Here is an 18,861-nt window from a genome sequence, read left to right on the forward strand (position 1 = left end):
TGTATCTTTCCTTTCATTCTGGCATCTCTGGGCCCACAGCCTTGCTAGTGGAGTTTTTCCAGGAAATATTCTGTCTTCTGCAAGAATGGAAGATCCAGTTATTTTTTTTGAAGTGGATCTGTAGTGTGACCTCTCTACAAGAAAGTAGACCATTTCTGCCAGTGTCTTACCACTCTTCCTATTTTCATCCATAAGCCATAATGTTGTTTGCATCCCTTATATCCATCCTGTTCTTTATGAGTTAATGACTTCACATTTCACTTTCACTTAAATGAGATTTTCGAAAGAGTCGTGATAAATTTTTGTACAAATCTCCTCATTTGATTCTTTCCACTAATGTTACTTGTCATAGAGTTTTAATGTTACTATATATAGAGAGGATGCTATTGATTTTACTAATATTTTACACAAAAATATAATTAAAATTGTAGAAAGGATAAAATGGATCTTTGTAAACCTGTATGCAAATGCTGTAATCATTAGTTCCTCGCCACTCTTGTAGTTGTAAGTGTTCCAATTATTTTGAAATTAGTCTAAGTCACAGTGTCATTCTATAGGCTTAAAATGTTTTCAGATATTATAACATTCAACCAATATTTATTCACATTTCCTTGATTATCCTGTGAAAGTATTTTTCTGTGTTCATTTTTCACTTTTTTACATTCGGTTTACTCAAAACAAGATCCTAACAAAGTCCACACATCTCACTTGGTTGATATGAGTCAGGTCTCTTTAAATCTATAGGTTTTTCCCTCTTCATTTTTAATTTTATTGTCATTTATTTGTGGAAGAAACTGGCATTTTGTCCTGTCAAATTTGTTGGGTTTGTAGTGTGTGTGTGTGTGTGTGTGTGTGTGTGTGTGTGTGTGTGTTTATTGGTGCATATTATTTATACAGAATGGTGGGTTTCATTGTGGCATGTTTGTATATACATTAAAAAAATGATTTGTAGAATTTTATTCCCCAAATCTCCCCTTCCATCCCTACCTCTCCACCTGTGGCCCCCTTTCTCTACCCTAATAGACTCCTTTCTACTTTCCTGGCATGCCATTTTTCTCCTGGTTTTTCTTTCTAGCTTTCACATATGAGAAAAAAACACAGGATACTTCTCTCTATGTACCTGACTTACTTCACTCAAAACCATGGTTTCCAGATCCATCCATTTTCCTGCAAATGACATAACTTCCTTCTTCTTTATGACTGAATAAAACTCTATTGGATTTTTCTGATTCAATCTGCTAGTAACTTTTAACATGCCTAATTGTTTGCTCTCTCCTATATTTTCCACAAACTGTTAGTTAATTATGACTCAGACTTCTTATTTTGCTAAAGTACCCAGTTTTATTATTTGTATTAGTTATAATTCTTCTATAAAGAGAAAATTTCCCTCGTCTGTTTTTTGTTTATATCATGTAGCAGTTTGAAGAATAAAGAGCAGGCTGTTTACCAGTGTTCATAGTATTGAATTCCTAGCATCACTGACCAATGCAGAGTGACTAATGAGTACATATTTAATGTGTTTCATTCCATTGCTCTCTGATGACAACATTTTTTTACTTTTTTATTTGTTCTAAGTAGTTATACATGACAGCAGAATGCATTTCAATTAATTGTACATAAATGGAGAACAACTTCTCATTTCTCTGGTTGTACACGATGTAGAGTCACATCATTCATGCAATAATACATGCACATAGGGTAATAATCTCCATCTCTTTCCACCATCCTTCTCACCTCACACCCCCTCCCCTCCTCTCACTCCTCTCAGCCCAAACAAAAGTTTCTCCATTTTTCCCTAGCCCCACCACCACCCATTATGGATCAGCATCCACACATCTCAGAAAACATTTGGCCTTTGCTTTTGGGGGATTGGCTTACTTCACTTAACATGATAGTCTCCAGTTCCATTCATTTACTAGCAAATGGCATAATTTCATTCTTCTTTAAGGCTGAGAAATATTCCATTGTGTATATATACCACATTTTCTTTATACATTTATCTGTTGAAGGTCATCTAGGTTGGGTTCTATACTTTAGCTATTGTGAATTGAGCTGCTATAGATATTAATGTGGCTGTGTCACTGTAGTATGATAATTTTAAGTCCTTTGGGTATAAACCAAGAGTGAGATATCTGGGTCAAATGGTGGATCCATTTCAACTTTTCTAAGGAATCTCTATACCGCTTTCCAAAGAGGTTGCACAAATTTTCAGTCCCACCAGCAATGTTCGCGTGTACATTTCCCCCCACATCCTCACCAGCACTTCTTGTTGCTTCTGTTCTTGATAATTGCCATTCTGAAAGGAGTGAGATGAAGTCTTAGAGTAGTTTTGATTTGCATTTCTCTAATTACTAGAGATGTTGAACATTTTTTCATCTGTTTGTTGATCAATTGTATATCTTCTTCTGTGGAGTATCTATTCGTTCCTTAGCCCATTATTTGATTGGGTTATTTGTATTTTTAGTGTTAAGTTTTTTTAGTTCTTTATATATCCTGGAGATTAGTGCTCTATCTGATGTGCATGTGTTAAAGATTTTCTCCCATTCTGTAGGCTCTCTCTTCGAATTATTGATTGTTTTCTTTGCTGAGAGGAAGCTTTTAAGTTTGAATCCGTCCCATTTATTGATTCTTAATTTTATATCTTGTGCTTTTGGAGTAGTGTTAAAGAAGTCAGGTCCTAAGCTGATATAATAAAGATTTGGGCCAACATTTTTTTCAATTAGATGCAGGGTCTCTGGTCTAATTCCTAGGTTCTTCTTACACTTTGAATTGAGTTTTGTGCAGGGTGAGAGATAGGGTTTTGATTTCATTTTTCTACATATGTATTTCCAGTTTTCCCAGGACCATTTGTTAAAGAGGCTATCCTTTCTCTAATATATGTTGTTGGAATCTTCATCTAGTATGAGATAACTGTATTTATGTGGGTTAATCTCTGTGTCTTCTATTCTGTACCATTGGTCTACATGTCTATTTTGGTGCCATTACCATGCTGTTTTTGTAACTAGAGCCCTGTAGTATAGTTTAAGATCTGGTATTGTGATGCCTCCTGCTTCATTCTTCTTGTAAAGGATTGATTTGGCTATTCTGGGTCTCTTATTTTTCCAAATGAATTTCATGATTGCTATGAAGAATGACATTAATATTTTAACAGGGATGGCCTCTTTCACCATTTCTATTCAACCTAGTCCTGGAAACTCTAGCCAGAATTACTAGACAGACAAAAAAAATCAAAGGGATCTGAATAGGAAAAGAAGAACTCAAACTATCACTATTTGCTGATAACATGATTCTATATTTAGAAGATCAAAAAATTCTACCAGAAAACTTCTAGCGCTAATAAATGAGTTTAGCACAGTAGCAGGATATAAAATCAACACCCATAAATCAAATGCATTTCTATACATCAGTGATAAATCTTCTGAAAGAGAAATTAGGAAAACTATTCCATTTGCAATGACCTCAAAAAATAAAATAAAATATTTGGAAATAAATTTAACAAAAGAGATAAAAGACCTCTTCAATGAAAATTGCAGAACACTAAAGAAAGAAAATGAAGACGACCTTAGATGATAGAAAGATCTTCCTTGTTCTTGGATAGGCAAAATTAAGGTTGTCAAAATGGCCATATTACCAAAAGAATTTTACAGATTTAATGATGACAAAATTTCAACTAACTTGTTTGATTTTAAATACACATCCTTTTTTCCTTAGGTTAGTGTTTATTTCCCAATATATGATAAGAATATTTATATAAAGATTTCTTTAATTTTTCAGAAAAATCTTATTAAAAATTGAAATATATTGTCAATTTTTTATACTTAATTCTCTTCAGGAATATATGTTATATTTGTAATTCTACTCTATTCAATGTATCTCATGTTAACTTAAATATTATCATCATTTTCGTATTATTTTGTTTATCCTCAATCATATTCTCCATAAATCTTAGTGTTTTAACCAGTGTGTCATTTTGTAATAAAAATATTTCAACTTCATATTGAATCTTATAAATTATTTTCTTTAGCATACTATGTTAATCTTCATTTTCTCTCTTTATTATCAATTCAATTTTACCCTTAAATATAACACATTTTAATTTGGTACTTGCTTTCTTTAATTTATTAGAAAAATTACATAGAGAAATTTCTTCTTTCTTTTAATAATGCTTTACCTCAAAAACTTACTTTGACATATTGTTACCTTATTTTGTCTCTTTTAGCTTTCTTAAAAAATGTCCATACAAATTCTATATTGGAAGTTCTTTATTCCTTGCCCATCTTTCTGATTGGACAAACACAACTAACAATTTTACTACATGTTTCTTAAAATTCTACTAATATATACACAATCTTCTATCCCATAGGCCCAGATGACCAAAGCTTGTCAACCTCTACATCATTCTGCTCCCACACTCAAAAGAAAAAAAAAAAGGGTCATTTTTACCATTCCTTCAGAGTAAGATAATTACATTGCCCAGATTTGGCATTGAATGTAGACTTCAGTGATCATAATAAATCTTTAGCTCACAGATCTATAATTCTGTCTTTGGCATATTTTTAAATATGTGCTAAGATATGTAAGAGTGACTGTTTCCCTTGGGTTTTTTGTTTGTTGGTTTGTTTTGTTTTTTACTGACCTACCTTCAAGCTATTTTTTATATTCTTCTTTACTTGTTTCTTATTTGAAATTTAAAAAATAATCCAGGAAAAGAAAAATAAATCCCTAATATCTACCCTTTGGATGTCCACATATGTTTGCGGTTTATTTCCATGAAGTCACTACTTGCTATTCAAAATACACTGTTATTCACTGGGCTCCTCAGAATTAGTTTGCATGTATGTAAAGCAAATGTTGTTTTGTTCAATTGTGGAGAGAACTGTATTCCACACAATAATGTGATACTTTGTAGTATTTGGGTTTATAGCACGCTTATAGGCATTTTTCTTTAGAATGAAACTATACTTTATTTTTAATCTGCTTCATATCGGTCATACTTGCTATTCTGCTTGAACCCATGTCACCAGATATCAAAATTTATTTTGTCAATAACTTATTTTATCTCCTTACATTTCTTCCCAGATTGGAGAGATCACATCTGTCTGGAGCCCTCAGCTGCCTTCCAAGGATGCTCCCTTCCGAGTCTTATGGAAATATCACCTTCTTTCAGCCACCTGCTTTCCTCATGATTGGCATCCCAGGACTGGAGGACTTTCATGGTTGGATCTCCATCCCCTTCTCCTCCATGTACACTGTGGCACTCACTGGAAACTGCCTCATCCTCCTGGCTGTGAGAAGCACACCCAGCCTGCATCAGCCCATGTACTACTTCCTGTCCATGCTGGCTCTCACTGATGTGGGCCTCACCTTGTCCACACTGCCCACAACCCTGGCTGTGCTCTGGTTTGACCATCGGTTCATTGGTTTCAATGCATGTCTGGTCCAGATGTTCTTCCTGCACTCCTTTTCTGTAGTGGAGTCCTCAGTGCTCCTGGCCATGTCATTTGACCGCTTTGTAGCCATCTCCAACCCCTTGCGCTATGCAGCTGTCCTCACAAATAACATCATAATCAGGATTGGGATGGCCATTGTGGCTCGAGCCACTCTGTCCCTCTTCCCAGTTCCTTTCTTGCTAAAAAGACTAAACTTCTGCCCTGGCAAGATCCTTCTGTCCCACTCATTTTGTTTCCACGCAGATGTCATGAAAAGGGCCTGTGATGACATCACTGTCAACATTCTGTATGGGCTCTACGTGGTTCTGTCCACAGTGGGTGTGGACTCCTTGCTTATTGTCCTGTCCTACACCCTTATTCTTCATACAGTGATAGGGCTGGCCTCTCCCAAGGAGCGTGCCCGGGCCCTCAACACTTGTGTCTCTCATATCTTAGCCGTCCTGGTTTTCTACATCCCAGTCATAGGTGTGTCCATGATCCACCGTTTTGGGAGGCACCTGCCCCCCATTGTACATGCTCTTGTTGCCTATGTGTACCTGGTGGTGCCTCCTGTGCTCAACCCCATCATCTACAGTGTCAAGTCCAAGCCCATCCGGGGGGCCATGTTCAGGGTGTTGAGGAAGACAGGCCAGAGATGATGATGTAGGATGCTTACAGGACTTGGAGCCCTGTAAAGAAATTGCTAATCCCATCCCACCCTCACCTCTGCAAAAAAATAAAAATGAAGCAGCCAACTCCTGGTTAGATCAAATTCTACCCATGACTTCATTATATGTACATGAGAGGGAAGGTGTCAGATTGTGGTTAAAAATCATTATTGTTATTTTTTTGTTTGTGTGATACAATGCTTTGGTCTAATCAGATATAAGTGGCACTATGATTTACAGGGTTATATGTGCTGGGGATCCAATTCAGGGATTTATACATTCCAGACAAGTGCTATACCACTGAGCTACCCTCCTAGCCCTGAAAAATTATTTTTCTTTATTATATTATTTATTTCACATGCATTTTTTGTGACAATTATTTTCTTGCCCCATGCTAGGTAAAAGAATCTCAAAAATGAATTCTGCATTATTTTGCCCCTCAAAAGCTCAAATCTGATTATACATCCAAAACATATATATGGGTACATGTTTAATACAGTGTAATAGACACAATGTTACAATGCTAGGTAAGCACAAGAACAAGTTATTTAGTTCCTTCTATGATTAAATGGAAACAATTACAGCACCTATCTTATAGTGTTTGTGAGTATAATTTTATATTAAGTGACCTATAACATATAGTAAATATAAAGATATTCTATTCTTTTTATTGTATTCATTGTTCATTCATCAAAAAATACTTTATTTGTGCCTATTTAAGGTTTTGAGGTTTCAGAAATGAGTAAGACACAATGTTTTTTGCTTTTGAGACTCACATAGTCCATTGGAGTAAAGAGAGAAATAAGTAAGGAACTACAATGACAAGATAATGGTACTGGGTGAGAACAGAAGAATGGGGGGGCAAACAGGAACATGGAGTTCAGAATTGTTCTGAAGGTTCTAATTCAACTTGAAACAACAATTTAAAAAAAAGGCATACTTTGCTGATGAAGGGATGTGAAGTAGTATGGAGAAGTAGAGAAATGTAGAGGGAGAAGACATTGCAAATTGAGGAGTGAGTACCCTACCTGCATGGGTGGTTAAGTATAAGGAGAGAAGTCAGTGAGGTGGCAGAGGGTGAGGCTGGAGTGGAAGGCCAGACTGGCTCAAGGAGAGCTTTCTCAGGCTGTGCCAAGAGAGTTGGATCTGTTCTTAAACATGAGCTACAGTCTGACTTCATTGGTCAGATCCCATCTGAAAGGCAAATGGGATCCCAAAAGAATACTTGTTCTTTTAAAAAGCACTTACTATCATCTGCTCTGAATTCTAATGATTATAAATTTGTAACCACTTCCAAATAAAAGAGGTTTTTTTTTCCTCTTTTATGTCTACATACCTCCAAGTTATATCTTATTTGGGCTTGATAAAGACTCCACACAATGTCTTTGTCTACCACAGATAAAACTGGAGCTATGGTTTTACCAGACTATATAATACTAACACCAAAACTGCTTGTACCACAGACTTTATCTGCTATATAGCCTTCTCTTGTTCTCAGCCCTTTAAAAACTAACAAAAAAAAAACAATAGAGAGAGAGAGAGAGAGAGAGAGAGAGAAATGAGTTATGGTAGATGAGGTAGAGAGAGGGGAGGGGAGGGAAGGAGGGATAGGAAGGGGATAGGAAGGGCAGCAGAATACAACAGACACTAGTATGGCAGTATGCATAAACGTGGCTGTATAACCAATGTGATCCTGCAATCTGTACACGTGGAAAAATAAGAATTCATACCCCATTTGAAACAAATGTATGATATATGATATGTCAAGATCAATGTAATGTTTTCAGCAACTAATAAATTTCTGATGTTTAAAAAAAACTAACCTGATTACCTGATAAATGAATCATAGAATTATTTCTAAGTGCAGTACGTGCTATCTTTGAAATCCAAAGAAAACTATCAAGGGCTAAGCCTCTTTTTTTTCTTTCATTTTCTTTTCTTGCAGTACTCCAGGTGTACAAAACTGAGAATGTAGTTCTACCACTGAACTATATTCTCAGTTTTGTTGTTGTTGTTTTGCTTTGTTTTGTTTGGGTTTTTTGTTTGTTTGTTGTTGTTTGGTTGGTTGCTTGGTTTTTGTTTTATACTTTTGTTTTGAGATAGGGGTTTGCTAAGTTGCCCAGGCTGACCTCAAACTTATGATTTTCCTGCCTCAGCCTCCTGAGTAGCTGGGTTTAAAGGTATGTGCCAGTGCCTCCTCCCTGGCCTCTTTCCTAGTGGTAAGAAGTATAAGGAGTAATAACCTCCCCTAACTCTGAAGAAAGTGCACCACCAGGACAAAGACCACTGAACCCATAAGAACTTCACTAATGTGATATGCTGCTGAATTTTCGAGGAGTTCATCAAAACAGTGTCTTACTGGGACATTTAGACATTTGCTACTTGGTGATTTCTGATACCTTATTCAGCAATCTCCCTGTTCATATTGATATATCATGTTTCTTTGGGTTTTGAAGCTCTTTTGGTGCATCGTGTTTTTTCCATCTGTGTCATATCCATTATTTCCTTCCTCAGACTCCTATTGAATCTTTATTGTTAGTCCTATGCAGTCTGATTTCAGGGTTAGCTAAGTCTGTCTTCTTCCAGTAAATAGAAAGATATACTTTCTAAAACCAAGGTAAGAAGTTAATTGGGCCACCAAAGAATCAAAACCTGCAGGAATTGTGTCTTGGAGAAAGCTGGGCTAGACAGTTCTGATTGCTCTCATTTCTAATACCTCTCAGCTTTCTTTTCTCCTCACTGCTCCCTCAAGCCACCTTACCCTCTCCTCAAGTATTGCCATCCCAAGAGTAAAGGTGAGCAGAAAGCAATTTCTCTGTGACCTAAAGCCTGTTTTCCCTGGAGACTGGATGTGTTTTCCTGTTGCAGAATAAAATAGCATCTTAGCTGTCCAGGGTTCCTTGGCCTCTATAGATGTGATACAACAGAACAGCTTAGACCAGCAGCTAGGGTAAGTAATCCCAGCCCAAACTTAGGCTGTTCTCTGCTTTCCAGATTGCTGGAGGGATCCTTTTCCCTTCCCTCAAAAGAATAGCCAAAGGAAAAGAAAAGCCAAAAAGCAGAAATATCAGGGAAATAAAGAGACCTAAGTATTTAATATCTCCAGTATAGCAGTTACATACTTTGCATAAGAGAAAAATAAAAAATACCAAGAAGACTAGCTCCCTTTCTGTGGCCCATGGATAAAGTAGCTCAAGCAAGTGCTCAGAAGCCCTGACAATGCTTCAAAGCAAGATACCTATGTTGATGACCCAAAGTATTTAGGCTGAGGGGCTACTCAAAGTCTATATACATGGACTTGAATTCTAGAAAAAATATAATTGTTCATAATTGACAACACATAAGTATGGTCCATAGATTTCTCCAGTGATTTTTTTTATGCTTTCATTTAAATGATTCAATTTTTGATAGGTGTTGTGTATTAATTAAAGCTCTCTAGAAAAACAGAACCAATAAATGGTGTGGAGAGAGGAGTTGAATGGGCTTTTATGAATTGGCTTGTGCAGCTGTGTGGGCTGACATCTTAAATATATTGGGCAGGCTAGAAACTCAGGGAAGAGTTGATGTTACAGTCTGGAGTATGAAAGCAATTTGGAGCAGAATTTCCCTCAAATGATTAGATGAGGTCCACCCACATTAGAGAGAGTAATTGCCTGTATGATAATCACATATTTTTTTCATATTCTTCAATGTGTTTTATTTAACCCAAACAAGTAAATTATTCATCTGAAGAATACAGAATTTTTCACTTCCTCTTCATCCTCTTCATCCATCCACAAATATTTACAAGTCATAACATTGGGAAAAGAGGTATGTGTGATTCTGCATATGTCCAATGGCTTCTGGACAAAGTTGCCATGAATAAAAATAGCAAGACTTATTTGAAGAAGTTAATTATTTGGCATTAATGATGTTTTCAAGTCCATTCATAATTCTTTCATTTGTAACTGTCAATAATTATGAAATAGTTTCTAAATTGAGTTGTATGATTCTGTAGGAATTCAATAGTTCAAACAAGATATATAATTGTCCACTCTATGTCTTCTAATTATGTTCAAATACTATTGTGATTTTTTAAATTAAATTAATTTTTTTGAAATTAAATTCACATCCTAATTATGTGAATTCTATATAGAGACATGGAAAAATTATACAATTATTTTTCACTTTTAACAAATATGACCTATTTCAACTATCTCACCTTAATCATGGGACCCTGTTTCTTTCTGATTATCTTAAACATACACACATCATGTAGACTCTGTATAGTCAAACTAATGGGAACAGTAACCTTAACTCATTGACTTGAGCTGAATTATTGAAGAAAAGCATACTATTTGCTTGAAATTGTCATGTTAGTATTTTGAATAATATGATAAATTTGTGCCAATTGGTGTGATAGAGTAATGATATCATTGTATATAAAATATCACTATATAATATTAAGTTAGTAGAATTAGATCTGATCATTCTATATACATGAATATTTTAACTTGATAGTGAAGGTGAGAATGATAATGTGAAAAAAGTTTTTTGTTATGCTATTTGGAAATGAGGTATTTCTCTCTCTTTCTCAGCTATTAATCTGTCAGATCCTACATGTCATCTAATTTCAATTTAGGATAAAGAGAACATAAAGAAAATATTTTGAAGTTGAATTAGTTATTGAATATTCTGGAAAGAGAAACTCAGTTTTCTTTAGTTTTGTTCACAGTTGTGCCTTTCTTCATTCTAATTGTCTCCCAATTCTGTAACTCAGTCTCATAGTATGTGTCCAATTTGTGAAATCAGTAAACAATGATAACAGATCATATCTGTTGTTAATGATAAAAATGTCATATCACTAAATCAATTGTGATATTGAACTTCTTCAGGATTTGAGAACAGATCTAAAAGACAAAGAACAAAGATAGTGAGAAGATAAAATGGTTCTCACTACTCATACCAAAGTCAGAAATTGAGTGGCTTCCATTAGCTTTCAGTTTAACTAGGGGTACAACAAGAGAGATATTGAGACATATTTTTAACAATTTAGGGACAGAACATACACAGGTAGGGAAATAAATGACCAAACCAAAAGACACCAATCATTTGAGAGGCAGAAATGTATTCAGGTTAAGGACACAGGTACTGGAAGCACTTTGCCTGGCTTTGAATCCTGCCTCTAAAACCTGACCACTTGGAACCTTGAGTAAGCTACTTGGCTGCATTTGTATCTCAGTTGCATTTATATGAAACGGATAAAATAAAGTACTTAACTCACAGAGTTGTTGTTACATTTAAATAAATTAATACTTTATTTTATAGACTATGAGGGGGTTTTTTGTTTGGTTGGTTGGTTTTGTACCAGGGATTGAACCCAGAGGTGATCCATCACTGAGCCACATCCCCAGCTCTTTTTTATTTTTTATTTTGAGACCTAGACTATAACATTTGATGAATCAAATAAACTATGCCAAATAATGGATAACTTCCTGTAGATTTTCATACTAATCCCAATTTCAGATGATAAGCATCTGGCAAATTTTGTATGCATATAATAGACAAGCAATTATTATTTTTAATATTCAGGTAATGAATACATACAAATATATGCTTGGCAAATTCCATATGCATATATTAAATGTTAGTTATTATTTGTAACAAGTAATAAATATACTAAGATGATCCATAATCTGTATTTGTATTGTTGTGCTCTATATGTATAATAAGAATTGTAACACCTTCTGCTGACATATATAAATAAAAAATAAAAAACGAAGGACAGGGCCTTATTTTACTTTTATTGCAGAACAATTCCTTTACCCAACAGGAAAGGTTCTACCCTCCATCAGTGTGTGGCTTTGGGAAGGGTAAATGGGGAACATTGAACAAGTGTGGCCCTTCCTGACTACCACTCCACATATCAGTGAAATACAAACTATCATTACCAGATAAAATATTTACCTTCCAAACTATTCTGTTTTATGGATGAACACAATTGTTCCTTCTACAGAAGCTAAAAAATGGAGACAATATGATAATCACATATTTAAAAAGACCTTCACAACAACATCTAGACTGGTGTTTGACCAAAAGCTGGGTAGCATCACTTAGCCAAATTGACACAAATCAATCATCATCTGTACCATATGCTGTTAAGCAGAGCTTTATCGATAAGAATCAGACATACTAGTTTTAGAAAATTCAAACTGTTGAGAAGAAAGAGAAATCACAAATTATTGAGAAAATGTATATGCAGGGTTTTCTAAAGTCATGAACTGATGAACAGAAGGAAAAAATGCTCATAGGTTTTTGTCAAAATAAACAGAAAGGAAAATGGATAAATGAATGAATGAGCAAAGAAATCTTAGGAGGAAGAGACTCAGAGGATAAAATTAAGAGCTAAGTGAAGAGGTAGGAAAGTAAAATAGAATTTTATTTTAGGAACACAGGATATTGCAATCACCAAATGCCAGGGTTTGAAAGAAAAACCTAGTTCTATTTTTACAGATAAGGAAATTGAGAACCATAAGGAGAAAATGATCCTGGCACCTAGCACCATATGCAACAAACAGTGTAGTTCATTTGAAAAAACAAGGTAATTTTTGTCAAAAAGAACCAAGATTGAATTGCCCTTCCAATTCAATAAGACATTTGATTCCCTAGATTTGACATCTTTGTCTTTATGTACAAATAAAGAAAGTTATATCTTGTATCTACCATACAGTGCTGCATTGGAGCTGAGGGACAGTATATTGAAGTTATTGTAGCAGTTATGTAGCACATGTGTAGCACATTAAAATTACTGAAAAGAAAGTAGCATCACTGAATTTATTGTTCCTCAAAGCTTAACTGGATTCTTAATATATATATCTACCATAACAATGTTGCAAATAGAGTACTGAATCAGCAGCCTCTTCTCTCTCAACATTGTAAAAAGTGTTGAATTTCATTTCTTCTGCTTCATACTGTCTGTTAGTGTTTCTCAACCATAGTGAGACATGGAGAGAAAGCCTCAGGGATTCTTCAGCTGTGGTCATCCCAAATATCCCAGTTCCAGAGTCGTACAAAGAAATGCATGCAAGTGCCAGAGCTGAGCTCCAACTGAAGACACTGATGGCCTGGCATAGAAATTGATGATAAAAATTATAACAGTAAAGCAACTGCTTAAGAAACTGAGAGAAACAATGAAATTATGAGTAGTTTACTTAGGGATTGAACAAGGGGAAGGAGAGCATAGATGCAAGGCATATTGGTCAGAGAAAATGAATTGCTAAGAAGATGTTCATCAGCCTTAACCCTATGCAGATAATCTGACAGCAAGCTTAAGAATGCCTTTTTAATTGGTTCTATTTAGTTATGCATGACAGTAGAATTCATCTTGGCATAATGATAAAAGCATGGAATATATCATGTCTATTTCAGACCCCAGTACCTCTCTTTCCCTTTCCCTTTCCCCACCCTCTGCACCCTTCCTTCTATTGATCTTTTGCCATTTACCTATAGTTGTTTTTTAATTAATTTCTTGTGGATGTACTTGATGGTGAAATTCACCATGGTGTATTCATGTATGTACATTGCAAAGTTCTATCAGATTCATTCCATTGTCTTTCCTTTCTCCTTCCTGCCTCCCTTCCTTTCAATCCCCATTGTTACTCCACTGAACTTCTATCCCTCCCCCTTATTTTGGATTAGCTTCCACATATACTTGAAAACATTCAACCTTCCGTGATAATCTCCAGATCCATCCATTTACCAACAAACGTCATAATGTCATTTTTCTTTATGGCTGAGTAATACTCCATTGTGTATATATACCAAAATTTTTTTTATGTAAGGATGCATCCCCACCAGGCATCTCAGAGTAGGGTATAGATCCATCAAATACCTGAGATTCCTTGTTGCTTGATAAAAATCCATTTTTTTCAGAAAATTAACTAAGCCCATTTTTGGAAATTTCTTCTGTCTGAAATCACCTATCAATTTAACCTATGTGACATTCATCCCAAGTGAATAATAACTCATGATCTTCAGAGATAGGGCCTCATTTCCCCTCATCTTCCAAGCCAGTGCTGAACCTAGTATTTAAAACCTAGGGACTCACAATTTATCCTGACTTCCTTTTCCTTCAGGTGTTTATAGGTTTGGTTATTCGTTCTATTATTTATTCATTCAAACAAGCAAATGTTGACTGAGAATTTCCTTTGTTCCAGGTACAGCACTATACAAGAATTATGTGTTAGCAAACAAACCCATATGATTGCTGTGTTCATGGATCTTACAATCTAATGTGAGAGAAGTAGAAAAACATTACAGAAAGAAATAATCATAAAATTAAAAATGAACTGAGTAGTATAAAGGAAATTAAGAATATTTAGTGAACATAACAAATGGGTGTATAGCTCAGAGCATCTACTTGGTGTTACCTAAATGGCTCTGAGAAGACAATGTTTAAGATCTAAAAGAATGAGGAGCCAGCCACATCAAAAGCAAGAGGTGAGTAGAGATAGCACAAAATTCCAAACTGAAATAATTTGGCCTATCCAAAAAACTGAAATAAGATCAGCATGGCTAAAGATTATTGAGCAGGAGATAGTCTAGCTTACAATGAGAGTGGAGACTAGGCAGGCCCTAGATCATTGGAGTGTATGGGTCATATCCTAAGCATTTTGCTAGAGAGCACAAGGGAACCCTTGAAAGATTTAAAGTAGAGGAGTAACACAGACAAGTGTTTCCTTGAATCTTAGTTACATCATCCCTGAAGTAGGAATAATAATCTTTCAGGTCTACATTTAAGAATAACTGTGAGGATTAAATGAATTATATGCAATGAAAGAACTTGAGAAATAAAAAGTGTTAGTACAATTTAAAAAATCATGTTTGGGGTGTTTTGCACTTCAGGAGATTTTTCTCATACTTTGTACCATCAGAAGAGGCCATCATCAGAGGAAAGAATATTAAATTTGGAACCAGACACACATATTCAAACTCCAAGACTGTAACACATGAGTCACTCACCATTGGTTAGTCACTACAGCCTTATATCATAAAAAAAAAATAAATCTGCCTAACAGAAAGTCTCTGTTGATTCTGAGCATGAAGAAATTTGGCCCAAAATGTTTAATCACAAATCATGTAACTTATTACATATCAAAAGTGTATTATAGAAAAATCAAGGGCAAGATAAACAGATGATCTCAGGAATAACTGACTTTAGAAAAAGCACGGCAACCTCTCATTCTCTCAGATTCTGCTTATACCCTGCATGAATTCTTACCCTTCCTCATTCTTCTCTACTGATTTGAATCAGTTGTCTTTGTCTCTTTCCAAACAGGCATTCTTCATTTCCATCTATGCATGTGAAAATAACGCATCCTCAATTTGAGCAAAAAGTACATACCAACTGCATTCTCTGAACTCTAGTTACTATTTCCTGGCAGACTGAATCTCATCCCACCAGTTCAGACCCCGTGTCAACCTTAGAGATAATAATCGTTGCAAAATAAGATTTTGGAAGTAACATTGACATGGCTATAAGGGCCCAATCCTGTGTTTGAAAGGAGCCAGATCTTCAAAATGAGAGTTTATAAGATCAGAGAGTCTACGAGGATTTGAATCATTATCATTATTATGCTTTCTTACACATATCAGTAAATGGTAGAACCAGCTCTGAAACTTGATTTTTTTAAACTTTAGATTTAGCACTAGCTTGTTCTTTTTTGTCATCTAAGATCATCTCAGTGTCTATTCAGATTGGAGAGGTCACAATTCTAAGGAGCCCTCAGCTGCCCTCCAAGGATGCTCCCTTCCAAGTCTTATGGAAATATCACCTTCTTTCAGCCACCTGCTTTCCTCATGATTGGCATCCCAGGACTGGAGGACTTTCATGGTTGGATCTCCATCCCCTTCTCCTGCATGTACACTGTGGCACTCACTGGAAACTGCCTCATCCTCCTGGCTGTGAGAAGCACACCCAGCCTGCATCAGCCCATGTACTACTTCCTGTCCATGCTGGCTCTCACTGATGTGGGCCTCACCTTGTCCACACTGCCCACAACCCTGGCTGTGCTCTGGTTTGACCATCAGTTCATTGGTTTCAATGCATGTCTCGTCCAGATGTTCTTCCTGCACTCCTTTTCTGTAGTGGAGTCCTCAGTGCTCCTGGCCATGTCATTTGACCGCTTTGTAGCCATCTCCAACCCCTTGCGCTATGCAGCTATCCTCACAAATAATGTCATTATCAGGATTGGGATGGCCATTGTGGCTAGAGCCACTCTGTCCCTCTTCCCAGGCCCCTTCTTGCTGAAAAGACTAAACTACTGCCCTGGCAAGATCCTTCTGTCCCACTCATTTTGTTTCCATGCAGATGTCATGAAAAGGGCCTGTGATGACATCACTGTCAACATCCTGTATGGGCTCTACGTGGTTCTGTCCACAGTGGGTGTGGACTCCTTGCTTATTGTCCTGTCCTACACCCTTATTCTTCATACAGTGATAGGGCTGGCCTCTCCCAAGGAGCGTGCCCGGGCCCTCAACACTTGTGTCTCTCATATCTTAGCCGTCCTGGTTTTCTACATCCCAGTCATAGGTGTGTCCATGATCCACCGTTTTGGGAGGCACCTGCCCCCCATTGTACATGCTCTTGTTGCCTATGTGTACCTGGTGGTGCCTCCTGTGCTCAACCCCATCATCTACAGTGTCAAGTCCAAGCCCATCCGGGGGGCCATGTTCAGGGTTCTGAGGAAGAAAGACCAAGGGTGATAAAACTTAAGATATAATAGATTTTTTTGTTAAATGAGAAAATCTTTGCAAGCTACTCTTCCAACAGAGGATTAACTTCTAAAATATATTTTTTTAAAAAACTCAAAATACTCAGCACACACCCACATACCAAATAACTCATTCAATTCCTGGGCAAATGAAATAAACAGATACTTTTCATAAAGAAGTGCAAATGGCCAAGAATTACATGAAAATAAATGTTGAACCTCTTTAGTCATTAGGGAAACAGGAATCAAAACTATACTGAGGTTCCATCTCATTCTATCAGAATAGTAATCATCAAGAACACAAATAGCCAGAAGCACTGTTGTGGATGTGGGAGCAGGGAAGGAAGCCTTACACCGTTTTGTTGGGCATGTAAATTAGTATAGCCACTGTAGAAATCAGTATGGAAGTTCCTCAAAAAACTAAAAATAGAACTACCATATGATTCAGCTATTGCATTTCCCCACATTTATCTAAATAATTAAAGATAGCAGATTCATGCATTTTCATGTTTATAGTAGCACAATTCACAATAGCAAGTTATATAACTAACCTATGCATCAGTCAGCAAATGAATGGATAAAGAAAATCTGGTATATACACACAATGGAGTTTTACTCAGCATAAAGGAGGATGAAATTATGTTATTTGCAGGAAAATGGATGGAACAGTTTATTAAGTGAAATTACCAGACTCAGATAAGTATCATCTCTTTTCTCTCAAATGTGGAAGCTAGAGCAAGGGGTGAGAGGATCTCATGAAAATAGAAGAAAGACGTAGAGTTAAAAACCCTGTATGCCCTTTTGTTCCCTTAGGAGAGTAAGTAGAAAGTAGAGAAAGAGGACTAGGCAGAGGAAGGAAGGAGGCAAGGGGAAGTACTAGGGAGTAAAATTAATCAAAGGATGACATGTTCATGTACAAATATGACACAGTGAAACCTACTATTATTTATAATTAATATGCACCAATAACAGAGAAAGACTAAGAAGACCCTGCTATAGACTCATAGGAACCTGTAGGGCTCAGCGAGCACTGAAAACCCCTAGTCCATGCTAAGACAGTGGGAATACCATAAAGTTCAGTTATGTTATAAATCCATGTCTAGCATTTACTTTGCAAAGAAGTAAGGAGGATTAAACTGAACAATACCTCCAGAGCTTATAATCTTATGGAAGGGGTTAAAGCCTGAAAGGTAGGTGACCAGGTTGTACAGAATTGCACAGACTATGTTAAATAATTTGGCTTGTACCTAGTACATAAAAAATCTCTTATCAGATATTTTATTGTAAAATAAGTTAGTATTTGTATTTAAGAAGTTTGTATATTAAAAGTTTGTTGGGCATATGCAAAAGACTGGATGCAGGAGGAACAATCTTTAATACCACCACTCCACCCTACAACTTCAGTGGAAGAAATTAAGAGATGCTTTGGAGTCAGGAAGCTAGCTCACAAGATTACTATTTACTATTAAGAGACTATGTAGTAGCTAAAAGTCTCCTAAGGTTAGGTTCTCTGTCTTATTCTTCTCCTTAGCCCTTGCCGCTCTGACTCATTGCCTCACCTTATTAGCTTTTTCTTCCAGACATGTTTATTGAATAAGTGGATAAATAAATGTGTTGATCAGATGATATGGTGCCATATGCCTTAGCACTGATTCTTCTTGAAATTTCTTTCGGAAATGTCCATTTCTCCAAAAGACTCCCTTGCCTTTCAGCTTTCACAGTGAAGGCTGATATTGAAGATTGCTCTCTCTTCTGGGTCCTTATCTCAGATGTCTAGATTCTCCACACCCACATCCTTCACTTTAACTTACCTAGAGTTGAAAACCCTGCAGTATAAAAGACAAGACCACAATTTTATTCTGTATCAGATTCACCATTTTTGAATCAAGTCTAAAATAAAAACCCATACAAATCCAGGCAAGACCAACTTTGAGGGTTTCATATGTAAAAGAGAGATCACACACATCAGCACTGAAACCCTAAATCAATGGTATAACATAGTTCTTTCCCAAA

At 36.2% G+C, this 18,861-nt stretch overlaps 2 protein-coding genes across 2 annotated transcripts; both read left to right on the top strand.

The window, feature by feature from the left end:
- The first annotated feature begins 5,125 nt into the window (after positions 1-5,125).
- On the top strand, positions 5,126-6,171 carry LOC101956066 (olfactory receptor 51I2). The gene has a single exon (XM_005323117.3). The coding sequence runs from the start codon at positions 5,126-5,128 to the stop codon at positions 6,086-6,088; it is 963 nt and encodes a 320-aa protein (XP_005323174.2). The 3' UTR covers positions 6,089-6,171.
- A 9,706-nt stretch (positions 6,172-15,877) lies between these two features.
- On the top strand, positions 15,878-16,840 carry LOC144376843 (olfactory receptor 51I2-like). Its single transcript, XM_078045120.1, has one exon. It carries the CDS (start codon positions 15,878-15,880, stop codon positions 16,838-16,840), a length of 963 nt encoding a protein of 320 aa, XP_077901246.1.
- The last annotated feature ends 2,021 nt before the right edge of the window (positions 16,841-18,861 follow it).

This window comes from Ictidomys tridecemlineatus, chromosome 4, assembly GCF_052094955.1.
Source record: "Ictidomys tridecemlineatus isolate mIctTri1 chromosome 4, mIctTri1.hap1, whole genome shotgun sequence".
In the NCBI taxonomy this organism is placed as follows: Eukaryota; Metazoa; Chordata; class Mammalia; order Rodentia; family Sciuridae; genus Ictidomys; species Ictidomys tridecemlineatus.

What these genes read in the sequence shown, in the direction of transcription:
- LOC101956066 (XM_005323117.3), top strand. Translation starts at nt 5,126, where the DNA reads ATGCTCCCTTCCGAGTCTTATGGAAATATCACCTTCTTTCAGCCACCT.
- LOC144376843 (XM_078045120.1), top strand. Translation starts at nt 15,878, where the DNA reads ATGCTCCCTTCCAAGTCTTATGGAAATATCACCTTCTTTCAGCCACCT.